The sequence below is a fragment of the Orycteropus afer genome, unplaced genomic scaffold (assembly GCF_000298275.1).
Source record: "Orycteropus afer afer isolate SDZICR_OR568_19922 unplaced genomic scaffold, OryAfe1.0 scaffold00006, whole genome shotgun sequence".
Classification (NCBI taxonomy): Eukaryota; Metazoa; Chordata; class Mammalia; order Tubulidentata; family Orycteropodidae; genus Orycteropus; species Orycteropus afer.
In genome coordinates, this window is record NW_006921593.1 from 17,781,242 (window position 1) to 17,798,310 (window position 17,069).

Here is a 17,069-nt window from a genome sequence, read left to right on the forward strand (position 1 = left end):
GAAACTGTCTTCCAAATTTCTTGACAGAAACAAATGAGCCCTTCCAGCATTGCATCTGCTTGTTGAAACATATCAGTGGGTATTCCATGAATTCCTGGATCCTTGTGTGTTTTGCCAATGCCTTGAGTGCAGCTTGGACTTCTCCCTTGAATACCATTGGTTCTTGATCACATGCCACCTCCTGAATTGGTTGATCATTGATCAGTTCTTTTTGGTACAGTGACTCTGTGCATTCCTTTCATCTTCTTTTGATGCTTCCTGCATCGTTCAATATTTTGCCCATAGAATCCTTCAGTATTGCATCTCGAGTCTTGAAGTTTTCCTTCAGTTCTTTCCATTTGAGAAATGCTATGTTTGTTCTTCCCTTTTGGTTTTCTGATTCCAAGTCTTGGCACATTTCATCAGAGTACTTTGTCTTCTTGAGCTGCCCTTTGAAATCCTCTGTTCAGCTCTTTACATCCTCATTTCTTCCATTTACTTTAGCTTTGTTATATTCAAGAGCAAGTTTCAGAGTCTCTTGTGACATACGTTTTTGTCTTTTCCTTCTTTCTCATCTTTTTAATAATCTCTTGCTTTCTTCATGGTTGATGTCCTTCCTGTCATCCCACAGTGCATCTGCTCTTCAGTAATTAGTGTTTAGTGCATCAGTTCTATTCTTGAGATGGTCCCTAAGTTCAGGAAGTGATACCAGGTGAATTATTCAGTAAAAGTATTTTGTATAATTCTTTTTTTGTAAGTTCAAACCAGGAAATTCCTAATTATGTCAATACTTGCATGCATGTGCTCTGTGAAATATTTAATAATAATGTCTTGCCTATAAATCCTAAAATAAAAAGGTTTTAGGACATCTCTGATTGGATCTGATTGGATTAATAAGTATGGAATTCAAAAGAGTATTCCCTTCGTAAGTGACTGTGAACATAAGTTTCATTTGCATTGGAACTATTCAATTCCTGTGGAGATACAGTTCTTTTGTATTCATGAGCACTGTATCTGTAACCACAGCTGAAGCAGCAGATAAATGACTTGGTCACACCTGTATCTAACCTCTCCTGCCTCATCTAGGCTAACCTGACTGTTGCAGATTTTATTGTGTCCGCATAAAATGAGTCTGCTTGGCTGCACTGTGATTCTCAGTATTATGTAATTATCCTCTGTTTTGTGATCTGATGTAATTATCCTGTGTGTTATGATGTTAATTCCTTGGAAGGAAGACTGGGCAATCTACTTCCGTAGAGATGCCACCTCAGAAACCCAAGGAGGGTTTGCTATGAGTTAAGCAGGATTAGAGGCAGGTATCTTTTTTTTTCTGGGCTTTTTAATATAAATGAACATTCTTGACTTACTAATGTTTAGAGCAACGACACTTATTTACTACTCCGCTTGAAATGGAAAACTTGCTCTAAAGTTACTTCATTCTTTTTCTCTTTTTCAAAAGTGCATCTCGTAGCTCCAGCTGCTTTTCTCTGAAGAAACGTTTATTTTTTGACCAGACATTCTGGCTATACCGCATCATCATAAAGTTCTTCTGTTTTTTCTTCTCTTTATTTGTGGAACTTGAAAATGGATTCATTTTGGTTTTCTTCCTCACAAATTCTTTTCCATCTGTCTTTCCAGCCATTGCAGTTGCTAGTCTTTTCTCCTTGTCAGACTTTGGTTTTTTATGAAGGTGTTCAGTGTCTTGAAGTGAAAGTAATTCTCCCTTGGGCTCCTCATCACTGTCTATTTGAATGTATTTCCTCTTTTCTGCTTTCCCGGGGGCAGCACTGAGTTCTTTTCTCATTTGGGCCATGCTGATTTTCTGGAAGTCTTCCTCAGTTAAAACCTGACTAGTGCTGATGGCTGCAGCTTTGGCTTTCTGCTCCTCCATGGACATGCAGTTCAGCTTCTTGTAAATTTCTTGCTGTTCTACATCAGAAGAGTGGTGCACGTCAATCCATTCACCATCATCATCTTCGTCTTCACTGAGACTGGCACTTTCCCGTTCATCTTCATCATTTTCAGCATTCTCTTCCTCTTTCTCAACTTCCAGAACTTCTGCTCCTGGAATGTAATCTTTAGCACCTAATTCTCCATATTCTTGCACTCTTGTTTCTATTGAGGCCTCCACAGGCTTACCCCAGAATTTCTTGTGCAACATCTGAGGATTCAGTGTTCAGAAGAGCTGAATCAAAGTTCTAGCAGACATCATCACATTCTTATCTTTGTGTGTTTTAAACTGGGCCAGGTCTTAGAGAAGTTCTTCAGTCATGGCTAAAGGACATCGAGCTGTTATCTCTTATAGCATTGATTCCTACTGTCATAACTTCACCAGAGTTCTTGTCACTAACAAAATTGTTGGCCACAGTCATGAGCAATGACTGAATGATCTCTGGGGGAACCAAGTGATGAGATGCTTGTGTGGCAAACAGAAAGATCTTTGTTACTTCTCTTTGGTGGGGCTGTAGAAACCTCTGAATAAAGGGGTAGAAGTTAAAGAGGAAAAGCTCATGAATTCCCACCAATCTGGATATAAGGTTCATGAGCATCATCTTCACTTCAAATCTCTCCTTAGAGCTCTCTAGTTGTTTTAGTAGTTTTTCTGCAAAATCTTGGGGATCATGAATCAAGTGAATAGCTGAAAAGTTAAACACTTCTGGTTTTTTCTTCTTCTTTTGTTTCTTGAGCACTTTCATAGCCTTTTCCAATGTTTTCTTGTGTTTAGAGCTTTTCTTCCCTGTAGCATACAGTACTAGAAGGTCTCTTGCTGTTGGTCCTTCATCCTCAGATTCTGGCTCACTTTCCTGTTTCTCTCTTCATCTTTCCCTAGGAAGAATGTCAAAGCAGTGGCTAATGTCTTGGTGACCTTAGAAAAGCATGCAGTTGTGATAACATTAACAGTTTTGGCATCATTCCAGATGTTTCTTCCGTAGAGTTCAATCATCACATCCAAAGACATCTTGGCTGAAGTTGCATTACTGTCTCTTAACATGGTGTACATGAAATTTTGCAAGACTATATTACCTTTATGGTTCTTGTGTTTTGCATTTATGTGCTTGATATCAGTCACAATATGAGTATATAAAGTCTTTTGCAGAAGCTTATCATGGCAACACAGAAGTTCAAAGAAGAGCTCCAGCAAACTTGATGGATTAATGAGATTCTTATTTCTCAGTAATATCAAAGCTTGCAAAATGTCATTCGTAGATCAGGATCCAAGAGAGTGTGATTATAAGACAGCAGATCTTTCAGTTTCTGAGAAAAGGTACTTAGATGTTCTGGGTAGCTGTGACTAATCTGTACCATAAACATCACCAGCTCTGCCAGTTCTTTGCTGGGTTTATTTGGTTGTAATTTGAAAATCTCCACATTGGATTTGTAGCGATTATATTGCTGTAGAAACTCTTCGATGTAGGCTGGCGGGTCCCGCTTGATCAGATTCTGTAACTGAAGGAGGTTGCTGGGTAGCTTGTTGTCGTTTCTGCTGGACATACTGGGTCAGAAAATCCACACAAGAGAAAAACTCTGCTTCGTCTCCGCTAAGGTTTAAAAACGTGTATCCGAACGTAACTGGTAGAGGCAGGTATCTTAGTGAGGCAGGATACAATCTATAGGATTAAATGGTATTTTGAGTTAATCTCTTTTGAGCTATAAAAGTGATGAAACAAGCAAGCAAAAATCACAGAGAACTGACTACCAACAAGAGGAGTCAGTAGCAAAGCACATCTTTCAGACCTGGGGTCCTTGTGCTGAGAACCTCCTGAGCCCAGGAGGCGTTTGATGCCAAGACACATGGAGATCTCCAAGGAGCACCACGCCCACAGATGTTGGAAGAGACAAGGGCTTTCCCTAGAGCTGGTGCCCCAAATTGGGACCTCTAGCCTCCTAAAGTGTTAGAGAATGCATCTCTGCCTGTTAGAACCATATGCTGGGGTATTTCTATGAGAACAGTGCCATCGTTCTCACCATCCCAGATGGGACACCTTCGGTGATGCTGTTGCTCTGTTGCTGTTGTGCAGCAGTGACAGGTGGGTCCTCAGTTACAGTCACCAGATAGAAGTATTTCCTCCAAGCGTTCAGGTCTGTGAGTTTTGAGGAAATGCTCAGGACAGTAGAATGAGCAGCAAGTGAAAGGGGGAGATTGAGCCGTTTATTCATGTTTTAAGTTACTCCCCTGTGTAGGGGTTGAATATGTGACACCAAACTTACGTCCACTTAGAAACTGTGAGGGTGACCTTATTTGGACGTAAAGTCTCTCAGAGGTATTCAAGTTAAGGTGAAGTCCCAGTGAAGCAGGGTGCTCCCTAAGTCTAATGACTGGTGTCCTTATAAGAAGAGGGGTCTTTGGAGACACACAGACACAGACAGAGGGAAGATGACCGTGTGAATACAGAAGAAGAGATTGGAGTGATATGTCTCCAGGCCACGAGCACCAAGGATTGACAGCAGCCTCCAGAAGCTGAAGGACAGGCAGGGAAGAGAGTCTTGCCTAGAGCCTTCAGAGGGAGCACAGCACTGCTGATAACCTGATTTCAGACTTCTGGCTTCTGGCCTCCTGAACTCAGAGAGACTGTGCTTTGGAGCCCCTTGCTTTGTGGTGTTCTGTTACAGTAGCCACTTGATGCTAACACATCCTAGTAAGAATACAATTTCCCTATGAAAAGAGTAATTTGTGAGAATAATTTATGACATTATTGTTTTGACAACTTTTGAGTAGGTTAAAAAATTCTCAGGAAGCTATTAAATCTTCTGTCTCTTCAATACCAAAAGAAAACCCAAATGCATTGCCACTGAGTTGATTACCAACTCATAGCAGCCCGGTAGGACAGAGTAACTGCCCACAGGGTTTCCAAGCCTGTAAATCTTTACAGAAGCAGACTGTCACATCTCTCTCCTGTGGAGTGGCTAGTGGGCCTAAACCACTGATATTCTGGTTAGCAGCCAAGTGCTTAACCACTGGGCCACCGGAGCTCCTTTTGTCCCCTCAATACCAAACAGAAAATCAGACTGCTTTTGCTTTCTGGTGATCTGACCAGAAGTGAATCAGTAGGTCCTCTGAGCTGGGAGATTTGCTGTGACTGAGACACGGAGCCCTTAGGAGACAGCTGTAGCACACCACTGCTTGTAGGGATCACGTCAACACGAGCCCCACTTACAGCCAAGCTGTGAGGTTTTGGTGAGACATCACAGGCTTCATCAGAAGGAGCAACACTGGGGCTGATAAAACACCGATAGGGAAGTCCAGGAGATACCCAGAGAATGTCGGGACCCTAGAGGCAGGCACACGCCTCCTCTTCATCAGTCAGTGGCTCCATGCTGAGGATGCACTCCTACCAGGTGCTGTCCAGCCTTCCTGCAATCTGAAGGTGCATCTGTGCCACGGGACAGTCCTCTGTGCTCCTTGTAACCCACTGTAGTACATGGCAGCCAGCTCTGCTGATGCACCTGCCAGAAGAGTCCTCCCCTGGGTCCACCACCAACCAGACTTTTCCATCAAGAGCTGCTGACCAGAATAATGCTTCTCCTTTTCAATAAAACAATCAAAAGGGAGGGACTGAGTACCTGTAGGATGATAGGTCTTTATGCATGTGCTCATGTGTACACATGCACATACTGAGCGTGGTATGTGTATAAGCACATATATATGTATCCATGTGTACATGCATGTTTCTGTGTGTACAGTGGCTAGGGAGACTGCCTGGAGCATATCCACACCATCATTAATGTTGCTGCACATTCTGAAAACATACTGCATTTCTTTTTTATTGCTTGGAAACAGAATTTCCACAGCGTGTTTCATGATGGAGCAAGTTAATGACATTGTGTGAGTCCTGACAGACCCAGCCCATTAACTAAACTGGCTTCGTTTTCTGGACTGGAAGTTGGCTGGCTGAGCTTTGCAGGGTGGATCGGTGATAACTGAGGGTCACACAGACCCTGATAACCTGCAACAAACCTGTGTGGACTCAGCCGCCATCACCACAGAGTTCCAGGTACAAATCAGGGCTGGCTGCATTGCTGTCCACTCTGTACTGTATCTGCTCGGCAGGTGTTGCATCACCAGGGACAGTGAGGCAAGCGGTGGGAGACCTGAAAGGCCTCTTCCAGCTGCACGTTCTCTGACTCTACGACAGCAGGCTGCTAGGTGTCGGGAGGAAACACGGTGTCATGGCTGTGTCCTTCTGTAAAGGACCGTGATGTTTAGGGCTCAGAGTACACTGAGGGTGGAGGCATGTGGGAGGGGGATAAGCAGGTCTCTGTGTCTCCTGCCCCCTTACCTGGGCACACCTACTGGGAGTGGCACGTCTCGGTGTGTGCTGGTCACACATTCTGATTTTCAGACTCTTGTGAACGAGTATACATACACACACACATCAAACAGCAGCTCCATCTGGCTGCTTCCGAGGCCCTTTGCTCTGTACAGTCCCAGTGAAAATGAACCGTTGAACTGACTGCTTTTTCTGGAGGGGCTGGGGGCTGGGCTCGCTAAGCAGAGTGGACCGTGGGAATGTGAGGAGCCTGACAGCCCTTCATCTGCACCAGGATTCACTGCTGCAGAGTTTAAACTCCACCTTTGGATCCTGCGAGATGGAGATGCACTCTGGAGGTCCAGGGGCCCTGGCCAGTGTCACCCAGCTCAGTCCTGGTTACCAGCTAGCTGTACCTCCAGGACACAGTCCCTGCTTCTCACTGCCTGCCTGTCTCAGCCCTGGGGGCCCCTGGGCTTCCTGTTAAAGGGTCTGAGCCAGGAGGTTGGATGCACAGAGTAGTGTCTGAGAGCAGGAAAGCCCTGTTTACACTGTGATTTTAGGTTATTATGGACATTTAATGAGGAGCTCTGGTGGTGCAGTGGTTAAGACATTGGGCTGCTAACCAGAAGGTAAGCAGTTCAAGCCCACCAGCTTTTGCATGGGAGGAAGATGAGGCAGTCTGCTTCTGCAAAGATTTACAGCCTTGGAAACCCTATGGGGGTTGCTATAAGTATGAATCAACTGGACGGATGGCAGTGGGTTTGGATTTTTTTTTTTTTTTTTTTTTATGGACATTTCATATCCAGTTCTTTCTACAAAAGTTTTTAAAAAAAAAAGCCAAACTCACTGCCCTCGAGATGTTCCCAACTCACAGCGACCCTCCTTGGATTTCCCAGGCAGTATCTCTATGGAGGTAGATTGCCCAATCTTCCTTCCAAGGAGTGACTGGTGGGTTTGAACTGCCAGCCTTCTGGTTAGCAGTCAAATGCCTTAGGCACTATGCCACCAGAGCTCCCTCTACAAAAGTTAAGTCTGGCTAAATACCCAAACTCTTAATCATTTTTATTCATTTCCAAGCACTTAAAAGGATCTAGAAGTATAGATATATGGGGACCCAAACTCAGTCAAAAGACCACTCTTTCCTGTTTAGCAGTAAAAACCGGTGCATGTTGGTTCACCAGGGAGTGGCTGTGACTGTGAGGGTGTGGGGCTTGTGCAGGTGTCCTGTGGAGGTGACAGTCCCCTTCCTCCCCTCTCCACCTCCAGACATCCCATGGACGGTCCTGCAGCACAACGGCTCGGCGCTCACAAGGGTCAAGGGTGCCAGCCCCCCACACCCACACTCAGTGGCCTTCCAGTATGCTGCCAGCGAGGGGCAGCTGCGGGCCACCGTGGCACGCGCCAGCCACTGCCAGCAGGAGGTTGTCTACCACTGCAGGAGGTCGCGGCTCCAGGATGGGCCAGGTAGGACCCAGAGGGGGTGGCCCCAGGGCTCCCGGCCCCCCGGGCCTGGGGGTGCAGGTGTCTTCATCAAAGGGGCCCCAGGGAACGCGTGGACGGGCTCTCCACCCAGGGCCTGCTTCTTGCAGAGTCCACCTCAAGGCGCTCCTGTCCTGGGGCTGGCTCCCAGCAGCTTTGTCCCTGGGCCCAGAGCAGGAAGCCGTCACTTGGCTGAGCGGGGCATGACTTTCCACACGCAGCCCTCCACACGTCAGCCCAGGAGGTGCTAGGTCCCCCTTAGCAGGCTGGCGGGGGCCTGTTCCCTACCTCTGAGGCCACCTCGAGGTCCCAGGCATGCCCCACTCATCCCCGCTTCGGGCAGGCACTCTAGGCCTTCCATACCTGGGTGTGAAGAGGTTCCTCTGTGCAGATGCAGCTGCCACACAACCTCTTCCGCTCCTGCACCTGCCTCGCGGGTTTCCTTGTAGTGCAGACCCCCACCCCCCTCAGCACCCCCCAACCCACAGTGCAGACCCCCCCACTGCTCAGGCCACCCACTGTCCCTGTGGCTGGTCCCATGGGGTTCACCGCCAGTGCTTCATAGCCTAACAACTCACCCTTGAACAACGGGGCAAATTATTCCTCTTTTTAGCAGTTAGATAAATTTGTTAGCTTCAAGTTAGAGCCACTGCCCAACCCTCACTTGGCATCTTTTCCTGCCAAAGAGCAAAGTTACAAGTGGAGGAAAGTTACAGCGTGGGGCCCAGGCCTGATGTATGTCCACGAGTGGGACGGGGGCTGCCAGGCCCTGCTTCCCTTCAGCACCAGGTAGAAGGGGGTCTCCTGCACCCCTGGGGCTGGGCTTGCTGTGAGAGCATGCCTTCCTGCACCTGCTTCCTCCCCAGGGAGCTCCTCCCATCATTTGGACTAAACCTAGGTACGAACAGCTGCCCACTGACACTTGGGCCCTACTTTCTGTAAGTAACGGTACTGCCTAGTTCAGGGCTCAGACAGAGGCCGGGGCAGTTCAGAGGCTGTCTCTCCGGACAGGGGGCTCTGGGTGGAGCCATCAACCTTGGACGTGACAGGCAAAGGTTCTGAGACAAGGAAGAGTCTGTGCCAGGTCTGGTGTCAGGGTGGCAGGCGAACCTGGGGTGAATTGTCAGTGGAGATGGAGAAGGAAGTGGACGAGGTCCCCTGACTGGGGTCACAGAAGTGAAGCGTTGGGGGAGGGAGTGAACAAGGTCCCCTGATCGGGCTCATGGGGGTGAAGTGTCAGTGGAGAAGGAGAGAGTAGACGAGGCCCCCTGACGGAGGTCAGGATGCCCTTGGATGGCAGGATGAAGATTTTGTGTGAAGGTTGCCAGTGTTGACACCACACTGTGAGTTTTGGGTGGGCCTCGTCATTGGGCTCCCCCACATGCCCCGGGTGGCAGGGATGGGTGACCACTTCGTAGCTCAGGGTGCCCCCTTGAGGGCTGGGCTAAGGACATGGAGAGGCCCATCCACAGCTGTCTGATGGTCTGGAGTACAGGCACCCGGGAGAGAGGGAGAGGAAGGGCACCATGGAAGGTCAGGCCCCGGAGAAACAGGAGCAGGTGCTGGGAGTTTGGAATGTGGGAAAGGCAGGAGGGAGGTGGGCGGACAAGCCCAGTTGGGAATTGGGAATTCAGAGGACAAGCTCTGGTCTCAGGTGAAGCTGTGCTCGATGCTGCTAAGGTGCAGAGTCCCCAAATGTCGCTTCCCAAGCCATGACCCTGTGGCCCGGTAATTAGTGGGGACACAGGCTGGGCTCAGCTCAGCGGGCCTGAGGCTGCAGGCAGCTCGCAGCCAGGAGAGAGCTGGTGAGTCAGGAACACACCTTCCAATCCCTTGGCATTTGTTCCTGTTTCCTCTCTTACTTTCCTCTCTTCTGTGTCTTCTCTTGTTTTCCTAAGACTTGCTGTGCTTTCCACAAATCTCTAGAACCTTAAAGAATCACAGCTGGACCTGGAGGCCCTTGATACCCTTACAGTGTTTTGACAATTGCTGTTTTATTGGGAAGATGAGAATGTGTGCATTAGAAATAGTCACCCGCTGGAGTACAATGGGTTCCTTCCTCCTCACTTTCTCAGAGCATGCTGCTGCAGTAATACAGTTTCAGAGTATTATTACCAAAGGTACCTAGCTATCAAGAACCTCAATTAACCTTTGACCTCCAAGAGTGAGCTTTATTTGAAATTGCGTCTCTGGTGCTCTCAGGGACCTCACACTCTCCCAGAAGTGCGGGCAGACAGCAGCCAGCAAGGCCGTGGGTTTGTCTCAGACAAGAGGCTCGGAATCTAACAGTGAGTCAGAGCAGGGGCTGCACAGCAGTGACCAGAAATTCCCAATGTTCTGGGGCCTAATGTGACAACTCACAGGTTTAGACCAGATGCAGAGACTGCGTGGCAACAAGAGGAACAGATGCCACAGTGCCCTTCCCTCCTCCTGGTGCCAGATTCCCCACGTGTGGCAGCCCCACCAGCCGCCCAGCCTCCTTCTAGGGTGGGCTTGCCTGCTGGCCTCTCCTCATCCTCTCCCGAATGTTCAGAGTCGGGGATTTCTGGTCACTGCTCTGCAGCCTCTGCTCTAACTCACTGTCTTGCAAAGAAAGAGAGAGATGTGGCCACGAACCAGACCCTCAGGTGCTGCAAGACTAGCATTCATAAGGAATGTAAGTGCGGTTCTCGCGGGGAATCGTAGGAAGGAGGGTATGCTCAAGTGCATGTGGGACCAAGGACAGGTGGGAGCCAGGTGCAGAGGTCCAGGGATGTGCGGGACACAGGTTTGGAGGCTTACATTCACACCTGACCCAGGTGAGAGGTTCAAGTCCATGTGGGATCCAGGTGCAGAGGTTCAGGGACGTGCAGGATGCAGCTTTAGAAGCTCATGTCCACGAGGACCCAGGTGCACTGGGCCAGGGACTTGTTTCCAAGAAAAGATTCAGGAAGGAAAAAGACTTGTCACTATTATTGTGTCACTCCACAGGTGAACAAGCGCAGTTTTCAAGACGAGAAATAAACTTTTAATGCCAAAAGTTTCTGTGCCACGAGGCCAGTGGGCACCACAGTTAGGCAGACAGTTCCTCAGCGAATGACGGCAGGAGAGCAGTCAAGGACTTAGCCTAAAATACTGATTCTGCTTAGTTTCAAGCAGGCATTTCATGATCCCAGCCGGCTGTTAACTTCAGGGTAAAAACTGCTGTTTTCTACTTTGATGCCAACTTCCTTTTTAATGTCATTCTTAAAGAAATGACATAAGTGTGCTTCTTAAAAATTAGTTAATACCACAAGAGAAGGAGTTGGGTACTATTGTTCACTCTTTAAAACGTTACAGAGTTAAAAAGAGTGATTCTGGAATATGTGCAGACAGGCAGCTTGGTTAGTGTACCATCCTGTTACAGTGGTGAGGATAGACTCCTTTCTGAACTCTTTGTCTTTCCTCTTTGGTTTCTCTGTAATAACCTGGGAGAAAAGGGGCCTCTGGAATGGTGGTGGGGAAAGTCTGGGATCAGCTTCTCTCCTTTGTCTTGCAGATGGTGCCCCACTGAGCTGGTGGGTTGGAAGAACCAATGAGACACACACCTACTGGGGAGGCTCCTTGCCTGAAGCTAGAAAATGCACTTGTGGATTAGAGGGGAGCTGCCTGGATTCTCAACATCTCTGCAACTGCGATGCTGACCTGGATGAATGGTGAAGTGCATATGATTTCCTTCAGGATACATGGTTTTGTTGTCATTGGAAGTGACATGTCTAGGTACATATTGTGCACGTTAGCATGAGGAGGGAGACAGATGAAAGTATGTCCCAGCGAGTTAAAGGTGTATATTGTGACAGAACATGGCACAGTTAATCTGCAGCCTAAATGTTAATATGTTCAACAGTTGTTGGCTCACTCCTTCCTTTCTTCCTCCCTCCCTCCCTCCTTCCCTCCCTCCCTCTCTTCTTCCTCCCTGCTTCTCTTCCTCCCATTTGTTTCTTTTTGTCTTGGTCTCCTTCTTATGCTCAACATTTTTGTTACAGACAGTGACAAGCTCACATAAAGTAGTGACAGTAGCATTAATGAATCCTCATGTACCCATCACCTAACAACCTCAGTGGTTACAGACTAATGGTCAAGCTTTTCTTATATGTAATCCCACCTACTCACCACTCACCAGATTTTGTGGAGAAAATCTACATATCACATCATTCCATCTGTCAAAATCTTACTGTTTGATAATGAATAATCCATTGTAAATTATGCACATTTTATTTGTTGGATATGACCTTCGCCTTATTAAAGGGTTAGAATCGGCCTGGTTACGTGCATTTAAGGAGATGTTGTTAACAGGACATATTTTCTAAAATGATGTCCAAAGCATTTCCCTCCGTACTCTTGACACCTGAGAGTTCCATGATCAAGCAGGTGTGGGAGATGGTACTTCCTCTGCATCATTTGCTTAGACAGGATTTGTACGTCAAAGACTCAAAAGTCCTGCATAAAGGATTCCATTCAACTGACTGAACTTGCTTGTCTAGAGTTATTTGATGATGTAGCTGGATTTTTTAAAGTGAAAAAACATGTCCTAGTGCAGAGCACACTTTGGAAAGAATAACCTACAGAATTCAAGGCCTTAAAAATGCCCCAAACTGTCTGCTAAACAGGAAAATGCTCTCACGTAGATTAGAAAAGCAGTGAAATTAGAAATTTATTAATTACATTTGAGACTAAACATGGAATGCATATTGACATTGTAACTTTTAAAGTGAAATGTTTTGGAATTTCTGAATTTGTGTTTCAATATGTGTCATCGATTGAAAACAACTTTCGCCTGGCTCCACTGCTTTAAATGCATTTATGTGCTACAATGAGGTCTAGGAGTTGAAATTAACTTGATGGCACCTGACAACAACTACAACTCTGAGTGTGGGCTGTGAGCACAAAACAACCTGAAAAATCAAATTTGATCAATATGATTTGACTACAGAATAATTGTTATATTCGGCAGTTAGTTCACTCAGAATGAGTTCACCATTTCAACTGCACAATTTCCAACGTGTCCACTTGGCATGAACAAAGACTAGGATACCTCACTTCTAGAATATATGGGGCAATTTGGAAAACGTACCCAATAGAACATAATGGGGGACGATCAACACAGAATATGATGGTATTTTTCAAATGCACGCTCATGTAAAGTGTACTTCTTCTCTTACTCACATTCTAAGTTATAAAGCCACCCAACCACTCTTAGAACTCGTGTTCTTTTCTGTCTACTGTGGCTAATAAATTCCAATGAAACAATACCCTATTTTATAAACTAAATCTAGTTTCCTTACTGAATTCTTACCACAACCTGAGTAGTAGTGACAGATGTCGTAACATTTTTACTGTCTGTCCCTTTACAGAAAAATTTGCTGACCCCTGATCTAGTGGGGAACAGGCAGAGATGCTGGAACAGCCTTGGCAGCAAGCTAGGAAGGGACAGGAGACTCAGATGGGAGCACATTTGGAATCCATTCATCTGCTAGCCATGTTCACCTGGACGGCCAGAGGGCCCTTGTTCATAAGGCAATAAAGAAACGCTGAAGAGAGACAAGTCCAGAGGACTGATAGCTGCTGAAAGCCACAGTATCAGCAGGGAAGAGAAGATCCCAGAGTGCACTTCACCATGGGAAGCCAGGTGTATCTGATAGGCAACTAGTCAGAGTGACATCCAGGGCTCCTTGGCTCACAGGGGTATATGTGATGGTTGATAAAGAAAAGTAGGTTAGAAAAATAAGTGGACAGTGATAGACAGTATCATTTGACTTCTATAGCCAGAAACTGTCAAGAGTAGGGATCTGGACTCTGTGATATAAAATCATAATCAAACAACTTTTTGTTTTAACAAACTTTAGACTAAAAGATACAGTGCAAGAACGGTGAAGAGAATCTCTGTGTACACGTTGCATGGCCTTCCCAAATTGAGGGATGTGTTAATGATCTGCATCCTCTGCTGTCCTTAACTGGTGGACAATGTCAGAGATACCCTCAGGCAAAGATGAAGGACACCCACGGTGTGCCTGGGACATCTGGGTGGCTCCAACAGTGTCTGCCACAGTCCACTCCTGGCACTGTAGTCTAGACCACCTGGGTCTGCACTGAATCCACTGTCTTGTCTCTTCAGGGTGGTGGCCAACAGCCATCCTTAGTGGGCTCTTGATGCTGGTCCCGAAGTTCTGAATGGTATCCTCCATCTTCCTCTTTGACTGTACATTTCAGAGCCCCCTCACTCTTGGAGCCTTGCTGCTGATCAAGTTGTCTGCCAAAGGGAGCAGATTAGACCCCACCTCTGGGCATCTGTCCCTTGGCCTTTCTCTGGCAAGACTGTGGTGACTGCAATTACCCATTGACTGATACCACTGTGCATGGTAGCACCCAAGAACCCAGAGAACTGCTGGGGGTACTTTAGCTGGGCTTCTTGGCAATCCTTAGTGCCAACATTACATGAACATGCAGCTTCCGCACACTACTGAAGATAGAGGAATGAATACCTCTGCAGTGGTGCTACAGAGTCTCATGGTAGACCAGACCTCCTGTGAGCCACCAGCAGTGGAACAGATAGAGGTATTGGGAGCACCAAAGGCAAACCTATGACAAAAAGCAGATAGGTCTCTCCAGTGCAGAAAGAGTCCAGTGCGATGAAGTGTCCTCTTTGCCATAGGTCCTATGTTCCCGGGCCCTGATGCAGGCACCAGTGTCTGAGGACTGTGCTGGCTCTTCTCCTCCCACAAGCCTTTGGTCTCATAGTTGTTTAGTGCCTTTCCTGTGGTGGATGCCTGTGGTTGGCACTGACATGAGACCATAAACCCCGACACTCTCATCAGCCTCTCCATATGTTTCTTCCCAGGTTCTTTGTCTCCTGTTTTTCTATCTTGTTCCTTCCTGGACACAGACCAACCAGCCACGACATCATGCATTTCTTTACCTTCAACTGCTTCTCCTTTGACACCAGGTTTACAACTAAGTGCACTACTCTGAGCTCTGCCCACTGGAAGGACGTCTCTTCACTGTGATTCTTTAGAGCCCACACATCCAACAGCAGCCATTTTTGTCTTGAGTTACATGATGTTGGCCCCAGGGTTTCCTGCTCCCATGAGCTTGTCACAAGTGTGAGCTGGGGCAGAAGCATCCTGATATGGAAGTCAATGGTAGGAGAGTGTGGGCTACTGTACGTGGGACTTAGTCATGCCCAGACTGGCTCAAACTTGGAGTTACCATTCTTTTTGACTGGTGGGGTTTGGCTGTGTTCACCCAGATTCATGACTCAGTGAGCCTGACAAAACTCAGCTCATGATGGGCAGCTCCAGTGGTACAGTTAATCGATGCCCTACAGCCAAATATTCAGTCTCTACTGGCCACAGGGGCACGCAGCCTTGCAGCTGAACATACAGCCTTGCTTCAGAACCTTAGGGATCTGCAAGGCAAGTTTCCTACTGGGGATAGGGGTGCCAGAGACTCCACACAGCATCCTTTTATATCCCACAGAGATCACTAGCACTTTTGGTCTCCAAGGCCTTTTGGCCCAAGCAACCAACATGGAAGCCTGGATCTGCTGCAAGGTACTGTCATACTCTGAGCCCTACTAAAACCAGCAGCCTCCCCATGACCTGGTAACTGAGTAACTTCCCATGACTGGTATAGTGTTTCCAAGTGCTGCTACATGCTGCACCTCTTTCTTAGTTATTAAAGAGTTAAAAAACTTATTTACTCAAGGTAATTAGCCCCTAAATCTCCAATTTGGCAGTCATTCAGAGTACCTTTTACTTCTTGTTCACTAGGCCTAATTAATACAATCTTGGTCCATGGAAGGACAAGGTGATCAAAGTTCTTGAGTTGGTATAGTCCCAGGAAACTGAAGCATTAATACAGCCCATGGCAACAGAATAAATGTGTACTGTTGTCACTCCCAGGTAAATGCAAACTATTTTTGATGCTCTTTACTGATTGATATTGAAAATAATGTTTTGGTAAATTAATAGGTGAATATCCAGGTATGTTTTGGTAGAGGTATCACATCTATTACAGCAGCTGTGATTAGGATTTCTTCTTAATTTAATTTATGGTAATCTGCCATCACCCACCATCATCTGGCTTGACTGTACAGGTCCATGACAATGATTTAAAGGGAATGCAATGGAAACTACCATCCCTCCATTCTTTAGGTCTTTGAGGGTGGCATGATCTCTGTTATTTCTCCCAGGCTGTGGCGTTATTCATGGAGTTTCCTAGGTGGGGAGTGGGCTTTTAGGAGCTTCCACTTGGCTTTTCTTCTTTATGACTATTACTCTATTGCTCAGGGATGTTCCAATCATACACTCACAGACAAGGGAGAAGAATGAAAAGTAGCAACACTACTTATCACTCTAGGGATCAGGGGGCATTTCTGGTCTTCTGACAGCAGGGTCATGTAACCCTATTTGCAACCAGCCTCAAAAGATGGAGCTAGTCTCCTTCTCCAATGTTAAGGGGCTCTGGTAATGGTCACCCAAAGGGGTAGGGTGACTTGCTGGATGTCACCACATCCTTTTTCAAGTCTGTCCCATAGTCATTGGGTTCTGGGTGGGGTCTAGTCTGCTCCCTTTGGCAGACAACTTGATCAGCAGCAGGGCTCCAAGAGTGAGGGGGCTCTGAAATGTACAGTCAAAGAGGAAGATGGAGGGTACCATTCAGAACTTCGGGACAAGCATCAAGAGCCCACTAAGGATGGCTGTTGGCCACCACCCTGAAGAGACAGGACAGTGGATTCAGTGTGGACCCAGGTGGTCTAGACTACAGTGCCAGGAGTGGACTGTGGCAGACACTGTTGGAGCCACCCAGATGTCCCAGGCACACCGTGGGTGTCCTTCATCTTTGCCTGAGGGTATCTCTGACATTGTCCACCAGTTAAGGACAGCAGAGGATGCAGATCATTAACACATCCCTCAATTTGGGAAGGCCATGCAACGTGTACACAGAGATTCTCTTCACTGTTCTTGCACTGTATCTTTTAGTCTAAAGTTTGTTAAAACAAAACGTTGTAAAATAATCCAGATGTGTGTGTGTGTGTGTGTATAAATAGACAAGCTAATGCTAAAATGGAAAGGAATAGTCAAGAACAGTCAAAACAATGTTAAAGAAGAAGAATGCTAGAAGATTTGTGTTACTATATATAACAACCTACTGGTGACCCTAGAACTGAAGGAAAAATTCAAGCCTCAAGTTACAGTATTGGAAAATTCTATGGGAAAAATGTTGAATAATGCAAGAAACATCAAAAGAAAATGGAAGGGAGTTTCCGGCAAGAGGGTGGACTAGGCAGAAAGACTGCACAGACCCTCTCCACCAAAGAAAAGGGAAACCAATTAACACAGA

The 17,069-nt window shown here is 46.7% G+C and overlaps 2 protein-coding genes across 2 annotated transcripts in view; one reads left to right on the forward strand and one right to left on the reverse strand.

Annotated features, from left to right (window-relative positions):
* LOC103198982 (contactin-associated protein-like 4) overlaps window positions 1-17,069 on the forward strand; it is a 204,763-nt gene that overhangs the window by 128,570 nt on the left and 59,124 nt on the right. The window contains exons 13-14 of the mRNA XM_007943199.1: window positions 7,497-7,694; window positions 11,227-11,383. Of these exons, the coding sequence (XP_007941390.1) occupies window positions 7,497-7,694; window positions 11,227-11,383 (355 nt within the window). The remainder of the gene's footprint in view (window positions 1-7,496; window positions 7,695-11,226; window positions 11,384-17,069) is intronic.
* LOC103197454 (protein SDA1 homolog) lies at window positions 1,409-3,471 on the reverse strand. The gene is given in 4 exon segments (XM_007941351.1): window positions 1,409-2,279; window positions 2,281-2,794; window positions 2,797-3,065; window positions 3,176-3,471. Coding segments are annotated over 4 exon segments (1,950 nt in total).